We start from the raw sequence: 16,444 nt of genomic DNA, 5'->3' as shown, positions 1-16,444 counted from the left end.
AACATTTACGAATCTTTTGTTTCGAATCATTGAATCGGAGCTGTTTCAAACTCGCCAAAGTCAAGTGATTTTAGCAAACGAGGCTTTATTACGTCATAACTGTTCGAAACGTTTCGAAATTCCAACAATTCACCACTAGAGGGAGTTGATCACAATGACCAGTGTCTAATATGGTTAGGTGAACTCAGGTCAGTTGTATTATGCAAGTTTATAAAACATGCATCCTTTTTACAATTTTGCCTACTTTTTGTTTATAGACAGATTTAATGACAAAAATGTGCAAGATTGAAAAGGGAGTTTGTTTTAATTATTTGTTTGCCATAAATACAACTAAAAACACACTTTTAATTATGTCTTAATTAAATTAAATAATTTATTTTTCTTAAAAACATATTTTAAGAACAATCTTGCTATAATTTTGTAAAGAATGTAAAATGTTTGGACAGATCTTGCTGCTTTTACACTATTTTGACCAGCAGGTGTCGCCAGCGTGTATGGTGTTTCGAACGCTTCGAAAAACTGAATCAATTTGCGAAGCAATTGGTTCAATTGATTTGAAGCTTCGAAAAGCTTCGTTTCTCCCATCACTACATAACGGCTACCGTAGTTGCAACACGTATTTGGAAAAGCGAGGCGCTAGAGAGCACTATTAGTTTGAATGCAAAATACAATTTCACCACTAGAAGGGGGAAAATCCTACTTATTGCCCCTTTAATACTGACTGAGGAATACTGACTGAAATCAAGCATCGATGCTCCAAATCTCATTATGAGACTATCTTGGATTTCACAAAAAGGGTCACAATTATATTTCCAAACTGAATAAATAAAGAATTACAAAACAGATTAAGAAGGTCAGCACTCCAGGAAGGACAGCTGTGTGTGTGTGTGTGTGTGTGTGTGTGTGTGTGTGTGTGTGTGTGTGTGTGTGTGTGTGTGTGTGTGTGTGTGTGTGTGTGTGTGTGTGTGTGTGTGCGTGCGTGCGTGTGTGTGTCCACAAAGATAAGAATACCAAAACATTTTTGACCCTTCGAGGACATTTTGAGGTCCCCATGAGGACACAAGATTATAAATCAAACAGAATGATGCTTCCTGAAAATCTAAGGTAGCAGAAAGTTTTATGTGATGGTTGCGGTTATGGTTTGGGTTAGGAAAAGGGAATTAAATATACAGTTTGTACAGTATAAAAAACCATTATGCTATGGAATGTCCCCACAAAACATGGAAACCAGAATGTGTGTGTGTGTGTGTGTTAGCCTAATATATATAAGAAAATTTACAAAAGAACCAAACTTTCAGAAGCTTTCCTCAAATTTCCCTGGTGCTGAGCTCTAATAAATGTAAAATGCAGTCCACTAAAAACTGCACTGCATTTTTTTCCAGAGGAGCAAGACAATTAAAGCGAAACAGCGTTTGTTCCCTCAAGTGCCCAGTCAATATGTGCAGTAAACAGTCTGAGCGGGTCAGGTGTTACAGCACACCTCTGCTGAATACTTGATAAATGAAGAACAAAGAGTGGGCTGTGGACAGCAGACACAGATTTCTTCATTAACATAATTGCACTCTCTTGAATTGAGATCATTTCACTACAGAGCATTCAGCACGATGAAGACGAGTTGAAGAGTAATGCTGAAAATGAAAGAGACGAGGGGGAAGGTCAAGGGTGAGAATAAAGTTTTGCATCTTATATTGCCTCTGCGTGTCTTTATTAACTTTTAAATAGTGTTCATGTTTCTATTTTACCATTGATCTGTAAAGAAATGTTAAATTGTGGTCATTCACTGAATAAACAATAAATCAGTAAAATCATTACAAAACATACAGACACGTACTGTATCTGGAAAAAATCAAGTACAACGCTGAATTAAATTTGACCACCACTAGAGGTCAGTATCAACCTATGAAAACTTAATTTCTCACTACGGTGTAAAAATTCAAATATTGATTTGCAGATATCAGACAGTTGAATTTAGTCAACTAGCTTTCTCAGAAAATAGGTTGACTTCAATTAGGCTAATAATAGACGGTAGCAAATAAGTTCAGAATAAAAAAAACATTTTGTATTTGGCTGTAACAATGAAGGGATTAATTAATCAGAAAACAGTGGCTATGACCTTTACAGATTTTTGTTATGATGCTTTAAAGAGACTCAGCATCACTTGTCTGTGCAAGGCCAGTAGGGAGCACATAGTTGATACACGTAATAAGATCTACAGACACAGTGTCTCTCTTTCTCTCTGTCATCTCCATGACTCTCACCCATCTGTCCACTGATTGTCTGACTTTGTCTGACAGGTTGCTCAATATACATGATAAACCTCTTGTCAACCGCAGACGGCAGAAGCACCGTCAGTAAATAATCTGGGATCCACATATTCCCCTTTTAACTGTGTCTCTTTATCTGTCAAGGATATATTTATTATAAATCGGTTTTTTTTAAAACATTTAGGTCAGATGGGTAAGGTATTTTATCAATTTGTATGTTTTCTTTCAACTGAACCAATGACCGTTCAGCTGCTAGCACCAAACTCTATAACCAGTTTGAATTGTAGCTTCTGCTGTCTGTCTGGACTCTTCATCTCATAAGAGTGCCATGGTTTTAAAAGTACATGACTTTTTTTCCATTTAAAACTTTTTCAATTAGGAACAAAGACTAAGTGCACATTTAATGAGCAATCACTAACAGTCAAAGATTCTAATTTTTTTATATATCTTTCAGTTTTCCCCTCTTAGTGCCCCACCAGCACTGCTTGTCTTTTCCACAGAGCACAGAAAATCTCATTATCTCCCAGCATCCTCTGCATGACAAACCCTCAGTGCAGCAGTTCAGCTCACTGGATCACTACTGTAAGACACTAAGAGCACACTCAGACCCAAAAAGAGAACGAAGACTAAATCGGTTCCTCACAAAAACTCCTACAGTACAGTTCTTTAAGTGTCAAGAGAGAAGGCAAACTTAGATATAGTTACAAAAAGAACATACCCAGTTTTTACTTTAGAAACAATGGGGGCCTCTCAACAGCCAGCATGCGTCCTATGGAGGCTTTGTCCTTCCTAGACCAGTCCTTGTTAGAGACATTAAAGGAAAACAGCACCGTTTTTCAATATTTGACTATGTTCTTACCTCAACTTTAATGAATTAATACATCCCTATCTTTTTTCAATGCATGCACTTTTAATCTTTGTACAGCGCTTCTTGAATGTGTTAGCATTTAGCCTAGCACCACAAAAAGATATTGCAATATTCCATTAATGCAGTACAGCAGTGTTCTTCACTCCCAATCCTGGAGAGCCGGTGTCCTGCAGAGTTTAGCTCCAACCTTAATCAAACACACCTACCTGTGATTTTCTAAGCTGTGTCTGAAACCGCTCCCTATCCACTATATAGTGCACTATATCGGGTGTCGGCCATTTTGTAGTGGTGTCCGAAACCTGAGTGAACAACTTCATTCCCTACATTCATTCACTACTTTTTACCCACAATGCACTCTGATTTTGAGGGTACATTCGATGTACACTCGTTCACTCATATTTCCCATGATGCAATGGGAGACGAACACGTAACTTGAATCAGCTGAAGGATACTGACAGTAAACACCAAACATTTTCTTGTTGTCAGTTATTTTCTACTTTTTGAAAATAAACAAATGAAAAAAAATTGCGTTATCTTTTATTTTAAATCTAATACACATTTTTATTAAACAATAAACAAACAGCAGTAAATAAATATTATAAGCAGTTGTTTTGTTCTCTTTATTATCAACTAATACAATAAACATGACAAATGTGAAAAACAGTAAGAAAGTAAACTTTACCATTTCACAGCACAATCAATAAAGCCACACAGGTGTTTTTGATGAATCTCTGCGACAGCTCTCTGACGCATGATATTTGCGTCAGTGTCCGAAATCGCTCACTCATTTTCATTTGCTTCATCCCCATATAGTGGACTCAACTGTCATTCCCCATATAGGGAATAGTGAATGAGTGAACGAGGGAACGGTTTCAGACACAGCTCTAGTGATCATGAAGACATTGATTAGTTTGCAGGTGTGTTTGATTAAGGTTGGAGCTAAACTCTGCAGAGCACCGGCTCTCCAGGGCTGGGAGTAAAGAACACTGCAGTACAGGCAGTGTTGCAAGGTTTGCGATTTTCCCGCACAATTGGGCTATTTTGAAAATACAGTTGCGGGAAAAATTTCGGAGCCGCGGGTTGCGGTTTTTTGGGCTAGTTTTATAATGTGCCACGGCCACAAAAATGTTTATCTGTAGACTTATAAAATGAACGTTCTTTATTTTCCTAATGTGCATTAATCCCATAAGAAATACCTGTCAACCCAAGGACAGCTGCAGCGTTAGGAAGTCAGTGGAAAAGTGAGTGGAGGGGCACGTTTTGCTCTTAATATCCCGTTAGAAACAAGAAATTACCTTACGTAAGAAGTTACGTCTATACTGAGAGGATATTTACACACTATGTGAACCCATCTTTTTATGATATTTTCAAGTTAAATAGAACATTTTAAATACATAGATAGTATGATAAAAGCGCAGAGTTCATACTGTCTCAAAATGGCCCGGTTGGGTACATTTAACATTAAGATAATCTTAAGAATTACTAAAGTAGAATTTTTTTGTTTAGAACAGAATAGTGTATGAAAATGGAGCACTTTTATGTGCATTAAGAAAATGTTCATCTGCATGGAAAGTACATTGAAAGCAATAGTAAGAGTTTATTTTAGAGCCTTTGTTGTAATCCCGAAGTTTTCAACTGTGATTGGACAAATGTAAAAATTGGGCTAGTTTTCATTCCTTTTGGGCGGGTTTTAAGTTGTCATTGGGCTGGAAATTTTTCTTGGACCTGGCAACCTTGAGTACAGGGACTGGGAATTGTGTATCAATCGTGTGTGGTCTCCCAATTCTTTACAACATGAACAGTTTAACTTTATGTGATTCATTTACAATAAAAGAAAACAAAAACATGATTTTGTCCTAAATGTTATAACGAAACTAGACAAACTCAGTGACGACTCACCTTGTTTTTAAATGTATGCAAAGGATGGTTGGTGATTTGAGGCCGTGAAGGATAAAGTTTATGCATCCTTCAAAAGAAGCTAAATGAAGGACACCAAGTGAGATGTCCTTCGGCGAGGCTTGATGATGTGGCAGCTGAGATATAATGCCTTCTTAGGACACAGCCATCAGTTTGAGAAGCACCCAATATTGACCCTGTCCCAAATGGCGCACTTCATGTGGACTTTTGGTCTCGTGGCCTTAAATTGCGCATGCTCACTTAGTCTACAAGTCCGTAGGGTGCCCCATCTGTCATTTTTACGCTTCGAAGTGTGCTCATTAGCGCCCCCTTTGCATCCTTGATGCGGTCTTTGGCGAAGCCCGCACTGCAGCAGGCTTGGCGCACTTCACCAAGTCTGTGTGAAAGAGCAATCAGACCAATCAGACGACGGAAGGAAGAAATTCACTTTAATGGGCAATTTCTCTTCCTATTTCCGGCGTAACACTCGAGTCTGTCCCAAAATGTTAGCGGCCATTTTTGAGACATTTCTGGTCTATTTTGCTATAATGGAAGTCTATAAAGATGCCTTGTCCAATCTAAGGCTGAGATTGGCTCGTGATGAATTTTTATTTTTGGATGAAATATTGCCTCAAAAAAAAAAAAAAACTGAAGTCCTGATCTTTACTTTTAGTACCATCACAAATCCAAAAATGTCAACTCTAAGCATTAACTATAAGTTTTAGATCAACAGATCGTTTTGTTTGGGAGGTACTGGTTTACGTCTTACACCCATGCGGGGACCAGACTGCTAATAAACAGTTACAAAGCTCTGGTACCTGTAGGGTGGTTTGGCATCAACTCAGAAAGGGAGATTAGGATGTCACGCTGCTGGAGCAGCCATGATAAATCATAGTGATTTATTGGGATCTCAATGTAACAATCTATTAAGACTACTATAATGCAAACCAGGGTCCTGTTTGCTCCAACAGAACTTTTAAGGATCAGCATGATATGATTTGCTTACAATCTGTCAACCACGTTTGATTGTATTTCAAATCTGAGTGTAATTTTTGCACCACTAGCATTATGAAATTCATTTGCAAAAATAAAGGGACGAAACCAACCTGTTGGGATGTAATTTAACATATGCTGGGATGTTTCAACCCAAAAGGCTGGATTGTTTTAAGCCATGGTTGGGTCAAGCATAAACAACTTCTGGGTTAATTTAACCCAACGGGTTGGGTTTGTCCCTTTAAACCTGATGCTGGGTTGTATGTAGTGTATGTAAACATATTTTGGGGATTGAAGAAATGAACAGTTCACAAAATTTAACTAAAAACTCTATCAACTTACAACGTATATTGAGAATACCACATGCAAGATCTTGTTTATGAATGATAAATATCTTACTACTACAATGCAGACACAAGGAGATTGCCTAAATGTGCTTCAGCAATCAAAAGGCATTCAGAACAAACTAGACCGCAAACGGTGCTTCAAATCAGTGCTGATATAAACCACAGACATGTAATTGTGTTGGAAAATGTCTGAGAATATGATTGCTTTGAATTATGTCCTTATGATAAAGAAATACATGAGAAACAAGTAATCTTGATATTTTCTGTGTGTGTGTTTAGCTGCATTGTAGCTTGATTGGTAAAGTAAAGCATTGCATTAACAGGGTAAAAGTGGTGATCACTTTGGATAAAGGTGTGTGCCAACTACATAAACATACTGCAAATGTCTAAAAGTTTCTGTATAGGTTAGGTAAGGGTCAAAGGTCATTATCTCAGTCATATACAAACAGCCAATTTGTCTTTGTACAGTAATGACAAGAATACCAATATGTCTGTGAGTGGTCTCATTACCCAGCAGCTCCATGGCATCATCTTCATCCTCCATCTCATCTTCAGTGACTGAAGGGGCGGAGTCAGGCATGGAGTCAAATGAATCCTGGGACAACATGGCTGCCAGAAGTTTCTTATGGTTCTGTTGATGCTGTTTCAAACCTTTACTCTTTGAGTCCATTTTCAAGCTGCGGATAAAAAGAGGAGAATCTCTATTGTGATATTTTAGCACCTTAATACAAACAAAGACTTTCTTTGAGTAATTTATGTGCGTTTTTGTGTAGGTTGTAATATTTTAGTATCATTTAAATGAGACATCAAAGCACCTCAGCAACAGGTTAGCAATGCTGTATTGCCTAAAACTGAGATGCATGTCTCATCATGACACATACACACACATTTTTTAAAATCTGTCTTCTACATTAAATGGCTTTCAGCTCAGCTTCATCTTGGCATCTGATCTGTGCAGGGATTGTTGACATGATAAGCATGTTTTCACGCTGCACTCTTTATATCTATACTAGATATCTAGATCCAGAATTTATTAACACAATGCTGTAAATGAAGACTACTGTAGCTGTCTATATACATAATCTGGTCCAAACACTAGGAAAAATGGACCTTAAATCAGCTTAAATCACTGTCAAATAGGTCTCAGTTTGTAAGAGATTTGACATTTACTGTCTCACAAAACCTCTTTCTAAAACACTAAATAATTCTGATCCAATTTGAGGTGGTCACGCCATGCAAGATTTAAAGAGTAGGGGTGAGCGGGGCACAAACTAACGCGGGGTTAATTGTAACGCAGCTACTTTACATATTTCTACAGGGCCGAGCAATCTGTGCTTTTGGTCTTTTTCTCTTACTGTCAGAAGATGATCTCCTGTGAATTTGTGAAAAGTTTTGATGTGTTTTGGTTAAGATATTGAAGAAGCGCTTTACAAAGATTAAAAGTGCACACATTGAAAAAGATAGGTATGTATTAATTAAAGTTGAGGTAAGAACATAGTAAAATATTGAAAAACGGTGGTGTTTTCCTATAAGTATTGACTTTTTCTGGTGGAAATGGGCTTTTCTTCAGCAGATAGTTTTTTTTTCTTTTTAGAAAGGGGAGATGTTCATATTTGCCACCTAATGAGCCTCACGTTTCACTGCCATCTGTGAAAGATTCATCTTGTAAACTACCGCCTAACTTGTGATCGGTTAATTGGTTTTCCTCTTAACACTTTCCAAACTCTTGTGCACATTGAAAACAGATTGCTTGTGTTATTTGTGGCTTGTTTTTCAACAGCCAAGAATGGTCCATGCGTCACCCTCTTTCTGTTGACCTATTTGCATCATTTTACTTTGCCAATCCTTGTAAGACACCAACCATCCTTTCTCCATTTATACTGTAGATGACCTACAGCCAAATTCTTGCTATCTGCCTTTGTGATCTCCAGTATCTAATTACATTGTGGTTGTCTCACATTACTTCATTTGTAGCTTTGGTTTTGTGGTCTCGTCTTGTTTGAATCAGTGGGTGATTTTCTGTACGATCTGTTCTACTTGGAGATTGCTGTAGAGAGATTTTAATCCCACAGGAACCAGACACCAATAGTTCTGTCTTCTTGTCACCATACCGACCCACATGGCTATAGACGGTCTTACATAGTTTCACTAAATTGCATTCATACGAAGCAATACACTTACATTTCATTTTAATGGCTTAGTCTGATATTCATTGTATGAAGTGTATTTTCTACTTATTTAAACCCTGGTCAGGTTCTATCTGAGAAACAAGCTCTTCTGCATGACAGGATTGAAAATGAGTAAATTGAATGTTTTCATTAAGGAGCTGGTTTCGAAATCATTATTTGTGTCAGCTGCGCTTCACTGGACACTTATTAGGGAAAATGAAAGGATAAATCAGGTCACTGATCCTTCCTCTGTGTAATTAAACCAAACTGCAAAACATAACTTGTTACTAACATTGCAACATTGTATATTTACAGAACATAAGGATGTGTTTGCCGGGTGGAATTTTTGCACGTTTGCAATTATTTGTGTGTGAACTTCCTGTTGAGTTCTGATGTCAAAATAAATTCATTCATTCCCTTGTTTTTTCCTCTGTCCAATAGTGTTAATTCAATTCAGCTTATTTGTTTTCAGTGCCCCTGCTTGCCTGCACTTTAAGTGAGATGCTAACATTAACTAAGGGATTTTTAATGAGAACAGCTTTCATCAATGCTTTATTTGTATAATTACACATAAGCTGTAATTGTTACAATGAATTTGAAAGTAAAACTAATTTAAAGTGTCTATCAGTGGCGGCCGGTGACTTCTTTTTTTGTGGGCGCATGATGCGAAGTGTGTCACAAAATAAGTGCCTGCTGCAGATGCGTCTAAATTTAAACACAAATAATTCAAAAAAATTCTGTCTATATACTAAATTCAATTCAATTATATTTATATAGCGCTTTTCACAATTAGTAATAATTATTGTTAAAGTAAATAATTGTAAAGTAATTGTTTCAAAGCAGCTGAAGCAGAGAAAAGCACAGAAAATCGACAGATAGCACAACATAATACACGATAGCACAGCAGCTAAATTTGCTGCGGCTATGAATCAACATTATAAGCGAGCGTATTACTAGTATAGCGTATAGAAGAGGGTGCTAAGTTAAGCCCATGAGTACGAGTGGGCTGACAGAGGACTTTATGAATACTGTAAGAAAGACTTAAAATGTAAAATGTCAGAGAAGGTGGAGAGGAGAGAAAGATGGGGTTCTGATACTTATGGTGGAAAGGGAATAGGAAGAGAACCCCACACTGGTTCTAATTATTCCCAACATCCACTTAATTTCCCAGCAGCCTTGGCACTCTCCTGAATGTCCTCTGCTCAAAGACTGACAGCTAAGGAGAGCCTTGCTGTTCAACCATTGAGGTAAAAGGGAAAATAAAGCATTGTTTTGTTACAAAAGGCAATGGTCATTATACAGAGCAGCTGCTATTATACAACAGGTGTTGAAAATAGCCACGCTGGGTTTCAGCACAAGTAAATGGCTCTTGGAAAGATTTTTCTCTTGTACTCATTGGGTTCACAACTTGACTCATGCCTTGATTGACATGCATGTTTCAAAAGCTACAGAAACAGATGCTAAACAAATAGCTGTTATTACAGAATACAGCATTTTCAACACTCAATTGTAAAATTACTTAATAACTCTACTTTAAAAACTTAAGGCTACGGTCTTTGACCGAACCACATGAAAGAAACAGTTCACGAAAATATGACAAAATGAAATGTCTCGTGATACAGGTGACAACTAGATGACAAATGGGAACCAATGAGACTGTCATTATCGTTTTACTGAAATTTCTAAATTATCCACGCCGATCTATGCAGTACGTTGCTATGGATACATGAAATATTGTTGGCTTAATAAGCTAAAAATTTTAATTTTTTCCTCACACAACCTATTGTTTTGCTTAACTAGACATGTATTAACCCACTAGAGTAATTTGGATTACTTTAAAGATGGATGGACGTGCTTCTTTGGAACCCAGTTGAACATCACGCCGACCCCCAAATGTGACCCTTGGACCACAAAACCATTCATAAAGGTAAAAAAAATTATTCAGCATCTGAAAGGTTTCCATTGATTTATGGTGTGTTAGGATATTGCAGTATTTGGCTGAACTACTTTTTTGGAATCTGATGGTCCAAAAAACTCAAATAAAAATGTTTATTGTTAAAAAAACACTAAACATTGTTTAGATTTTTTTAAAGAGAGGCATTTTCTCAAACTTTTTCAGCGTGCGGCCCCCCTTGTATACACAGCATCCCTTCAAGGCCCCCCAAAGAAAATGTATGACATAAATAATTCCAAAACTTAAAATTTGAGTTAAACAAAACATATCCCATTATTCAATGTAGTGCTGTTGGGTAATAGCCTTATTGTTCTGACATTTAATTGCACAGAATTTATGATAAATTAATTAATTTTATACAATTTTATTAAACAAGGGCCCCCCTGGCACCATCTCAGGGCCCCCTAAGGGGCCACGGCCCCAAGATTGAGAACCACTGTCTTAGATCAAGCCTGTCATGTTTTTGAAAAAGTCTTGATGTTGAAGATTTGTTGTTCAACTTATTATACTTAAAATATTTTTAAGTTCAATTAACTCAATATTTTGAGGCAGCTTAAACAATTACTTCTTTTAAGTTAAAACAACACATCTAATAAAACACATATTACTAATGATCAATACATTTTGATATATTTACAATAGGAAAGTTACGAAATATCTACAGTACATTGATTATGATAAACAATCTTACATTTTGACCCATAAAATATATTGTTGGCAATTGCTACAAATTCCAGTGTGACTTATGACTGGTTTTGTGGTCCATCAGGGTCACACATAAGATATAACACAAAGGCATTTTAATGTAAAATTATTTGTTTGTGTTCAACTTAAGAAAGGAAATCAAATTTTGTACATGGGATGTTATGAGGGTGAGTACATTTTGATTAACTATTTCTTTAATGCACAAGTGCTGTCTCCACAAGTTATTGTGCGATACTGTACCCGTGCTGTTTTTAAAACTCACAATAATCCAACATCAATGCGATAATGCTGTGTGTTAAAATAAAACGTTCCCCAGAGGAGTAAATTATCTTACAGCAAGATCACAATGCTACAGGAGAATGTGTTTACTCCTGTAATGATGCATTTGCATTGATGAGAACTCCCAAGGATCACAGAAGTGTATTTCTTTCTTTCGCTGTAATGAAAATCTTTGCCAGTGCCCGTACAGCTATGTGCTCTGGGGACGCCTGCTGTATCGACCCAAGGCTCCATAATTTACTGTAATCAAAGTGAGAGAATATTTTAATGGAATGAAGTCTCTTCAGTCAGCCAGGCTCTGAATATGATTTATTATTTAATATCTGATCCTATTTAATTACAGTTGTACCATTCTCGTCGGTCACTCTTTGCCCTTCATTCAAACACCGCTCCAATTTAAATCCCTGTGGTAACTTCTCTTAGGGGTCAAACAGCTGTTTTGTAGACACCTATGTGTATGTATGTCTCCTTTTGATGGATTTCCATCAGTGTTTATTAGAAATTTGATATGTGATATGAAACTTCACAAAATAAATAATGCACCTATTGCAAGCAAGAAATGTATTTAAAGGGATAGTTCACCCAAAAATTTAAATTGTTCTTAATAAACACGAAGGAAGATATTTTGAGGAATGTTTGTAGCCCACTTGTTCATGAGCCCCATTCACTTCCATAATATTCTTTTTCCTACTATAGAAGTGAATGGGGCCCATGATCTGTTTGTTTACAAACATTCCTTAAAATATCTTCTTTTTGGTGCTCACCTTCCAACAGGACTGTTGTCTTTGCTTGTCCAGCCCTCAGTCTTGGCTCTGGGGACAGGAGGCTGTAACATTTCAGCCGCAAGGGGGTCTGAATCGTCCTCGTCACGGCCCACCCACTCGCCCACCACCCGCGGCCTAAGCACAGAGTTATATCCCCGGGGGTCCTAAATAGGAAGTCCATGGTGAGAAAAGTGAAAGTAGAATAAAACTGAAATTTGTGTTAAGGCACAAATCAATTACAGAGCTAATAAATAAAGAGCTGATGTTATAATGTGATTCATTATTTATGGCATAAAGCAATTTTGAGTGAAATGTTCTCTATAATGGTAGTACAGGGCGATTTGCATTAAAATTGGCTAAATGTTTTCAATTGAAACACAAAATTGAGAAGAAAATGAAGCCTGGGCAACCAGCCAAAAAGACACACAGACTATTAAAGTGAAGTCTGTACTGCTTTAAGAAGAAAGATGACAAAGGCAGATGTTAGGAGGATGAATGTCCTTTTTCGCAATCTCTTATTTTCTATTTAACTCCTCACTTAAGAAAATAATCAAGGTATTCATCTACAAATGGATGTATGACAGCATTTCAATTCCAATGAATTTCTAGTGGATAAAAGAATAAAAATGAAAAGAAATGAAAAGCATCATACCAGATCAAAGTCATCAGAAACTGCAATACCTTCAAAGAAGAAATAATTGACACATCTGTAAATTCTGTAAATCAATGCATGTAGACTATTGCTAAAACCAGAACAGCAGTTCTTACACTGTCAGAAATAAAGGTACAAAACTGTACCTTTTCTGTCACTGGGGCTGTACCCTTTCTGAAAGTACAGCTTTGCACCAAAGGATTTTATTTTAGTACCTCAAAGGTACATACTGGGACCAAAGAGAGCTTATTAGTACCTCAAAAATACATATTAGTATCTCAAAGGTACATATTGGTACTAAATGTTTACATATCTGTACCTAATGGTCCATACAATACCTTTTTAAAGGGTGCCTGCCCCACTGACAGCTAGGGAACATATTTTGACTTTTTTCTAACAATGTAGGTCAAACAAAATTGTATTCTGTGTTGTAGTCCTGTAAAGGTACCAAACGGAAACTTGGGGTACAGCCCCAGTGACAGAAAAGGTACAGTTTAGTACCTTTATTTCTGACAGTATAACATGCTTCAGTACATTTTACAGCACCACGTGTACAAAAGGACATATCACATGACCAGAATGTGTGCCAAAAATCTCAACAAAAGATATAGAAAAAGCTTTTCCCTCTTCCCCTCTTGTTTGTTGCATTTTTTACTTCATAGCAAATATGAATTTAAAAATACACATAATCTATGCTTTCCATGTGTACATGTATTACACCAAATAGATGTCGGTTTACTCACTTCGAGAAAGGTTTTCCAGAGCCTTGCCAAGTTTCTTACTCTCCAGAAGTATGTGGTTAAGCTCATCAAAGTCTCGACTCTCAGGTTTGGTTCTCCAGTCCCAGGTAGGACGCAGTATTGAACGAGGCACTACAACATCCAAGTAACAAGACAAGCAACTTTCAAAAACCAAATATTAAAAATATTAAACATGTATTAACTTTATGTATTAGGTTTTATGTTTTTAACTCTAACCAAGATGGATTGTGGGCCAAGCCAGTGGGGCACTGGACTACCAGGAGGGGACAGGAGGCTATAACATTTCAGCCGCAAATTAAGCTTATTATAGCCTATAGTTAACAATGTGTACCATAATGTAATAAATGACAATAAATTATTAATAAAAAAGAAAAGGAGGGGTATGATGAATGCAATGTATTTAAAGAGTCTGTACGGAGAGGGAAGTGTAGCAGAGGGAGCTGCTCGAAAATAGAAGACAATTTATTTTCAATGAGCAGCCCCACAAAATGGTGCAAATGAGCAATAGAGCAGCTGTGAGCTGAAAATCTTGCCCTAGGGGGCGACTGTCACCTCGTCCAGTATTCACCATTTTACCAAATAAATGAGAAGACACTTTTTGTAAGCAACTTGACAACTTGCACATGTAAAATATAAGGGAATATCTTTGTAAAAAAATAAAATATTTTTACAAAAATGTAAAATAAAATGAGTTCTCGAATGTAAATAGAATAAATAATTGTAGAAGTTTATTATTGAATTCAGAAGAATCATCCTAAATAATGTAAAATTGAAGAGCTCAGATGCAAAAGCCGCTAAATGTCAAATTATACTGACTGAATGCTTTCGGTGCGTATTTTACATTTATCAACAGTGTCTGCTCATCCGAGGAGCGCACATTCAAAATAAGTGCTCAGAGTGTCATTTGTGTTGCTTGTGTTTTCAAAATATGTGTTCGGCACGTTGAGTGAACCTATGTCCATCATGTGTTTTGTCAAAATAAGTGCCTGCTGCAGACGCGTCTAAAGGGTTTATGATAAAAGAGATGCTCATGTTCACAAAATACATGCAAGACACTCCTTTAACAGTAAACTCTGATTATGCATGATATTATGCGAGTGTCTGGCAAACACGAGCGTCTCTTTTATCATAAACCCTTTAGATGCGTCTGCAGCAGGCACTTATTTTGACAAGACATGTGATGCACATAGGACCTCTTGACGCCCAGAACACATATTTTGAAAACACAAGCAACACACATGACGGGCTACATACATGTTGTGACGAACATCGCATCGAGCGCCCTCGAAAAAAGAAGCCACCTGCCATCACTTTTTATCAATACTTTCCCTTTTGCTTCAATCCTCTAAGCGCTGTGTAGATGAATTGGATGAACGACGGCGCGAATTTCAATTGTTGAGTTTTCTACCCGGTTAAAGGAGGTTTATATTAGGATATTAAATGTATTTTTTGACCTTTTTGTCTTTATTTTATTAGGACAGTAAATAGTGCCTGGCGATTTTCAAAAGTAGAGATTTTTGCATGTGCTGTACTTAGAGGGTTTTGCAGTAAAAGACAAATTTTTAAATACCAATAAAATGACTAAAGTGACAAATTTGTGAAAATAAGGCATTTTAATTACTGACTAATAACCTTTTCACTGCCATTAAACTGAAATTACTGAACCTAAACATACTGTAAGAGCCTGATAAAAATGTTCATTTACAAGAAACATGTCCGAAGCACTTAAAGGGTTTTGCTTCTGAGCACTATAAATATAACCTAATATGTAATATAAGTAAGGTCATGATTGACATGTGAAATCAATGATAATTAAATGATGACACTTTAGCCTGGATTTCACAGACAAGAGTCACAAATAAATAATAGATGCCATAATATTGCTTTTTTTATTTCCCGGTGAAAACAGGCCTCTTTTTTGGTTTTCATACTATACACATTACAAACCTTTTTCAAGGTCCATACATGTAAGTGTCTGGTGCCCAAGGGTTTTCTAGCACCATAATCCATTTATACAACCAATTTTGAAACTCACTGCAGTCACCATCCTGACTTGTGCAGTTGGCATGTTTTCTACTCCTAGCACTTGAAAGCTATTTATCACTATTTGACAACTTGCTGATAATTTTTTTGTAACCTTTTGTTTGTTTTCACCTTTGTTCAGTGCAAACCTAGTCCAAAAACACTAACGTGTGCAGATTGTCAGATATTCGCAATAAGCTTTAGAGAGAGCACTTGCAGCAAAAGTGTAACACTGAATAATTTACAACGCCTGTAACGCCAGCTAAAAGTGTTTGCTACTGTTATGACCTAACCTGTTTACTTTCGGTAGAGCGTGTAGTACATGATTTCTGCACAGCGTCTTTCCCATCCACATTTTTTCAAATAGCCACTTGAACTGCTTTAGATGTTAAGAGACAGTACTGTGGCCAAGCAAAAAGACTGTGTTGTCAGGACTGCTTCAGTTTTCTCTCCCTTGCATCGATTTGGCATTTTGACAAAAAAAAAAACATTTTAGGAAAGCACTGTCTCTACAAAAAAGCATTTCAGTCTATACAAACCTTCAGTTATACAGTGTGACTGCAGAGAATGCCAGGACATGGTGTCAGTTATTGGGCTATAATATGATAACACTGCCCCCAAATGGAACCTAAAAAATTATTTACACACCTTAATGCCATCCCAGATGTACACAACTTCACAACACAAACACAATAATTTTTTTATTAAAATGTCATCTTAAAGGAAAACACCACAGTTTTTTAATATTTTACTATGTTCTTACCTCTACTT

General features: G+C 36.8%; 1 protein-coding gene across 1 annotated transcript in view; it reads right to left on the bottom strand.

Annotated features, from left to right (window-relative positions):
* The window catches only part of c22h8orf34 (chromosome 22 C8orf34 homolog), a 98,963-nt gene that overhangs the window by 53,477 nt on the left and 29,042 nt on the right, over positions 1-16,444 (bottom strand). Inside the window, exons 4-7 of the mRNA XM_065258099.1 lie at positions 13,634-13,762; positions 12,891-12,919; positions 12,239-12,402; positions 6,879-7,045 (exon numbers count right to left, since the gene is read on the bottom strand). Of these exons, the coding sequence (XP_065114171.1) occupies positions 6,879-7,045; positions 12,239-12,402; positions 12,891-12,919; positions 13,634-13,762 (489 nt within the window). The remainder of the gene's footprint in view (positions 1-6,878; positions 7,046-12,238; positions 12,403-12,890; positions 12,920-13,633; positions 13,763-16,444) is intronic.

The sequence above is a fragment of the Paramisgurnus dabryanus genome, chromosome 22 (genome assembly GCF_030506205.2).
Source record: "Paramisgurnus dabryanus chromosome 22, PD_genome_1.1, whole genome shotgun sequence".
NCBI lineage: Eukaryota > Metazoa > Chordata > Actinopteri > Cypriniformes > Cobitidae > Paramisgurnus > Paramisgurnus dabryanus.
The sequence above is the reverse complement of the archived record's forward strand: the minus strand, read 5'-3'. Positions and strand labels throughout refer to the sequence as shown.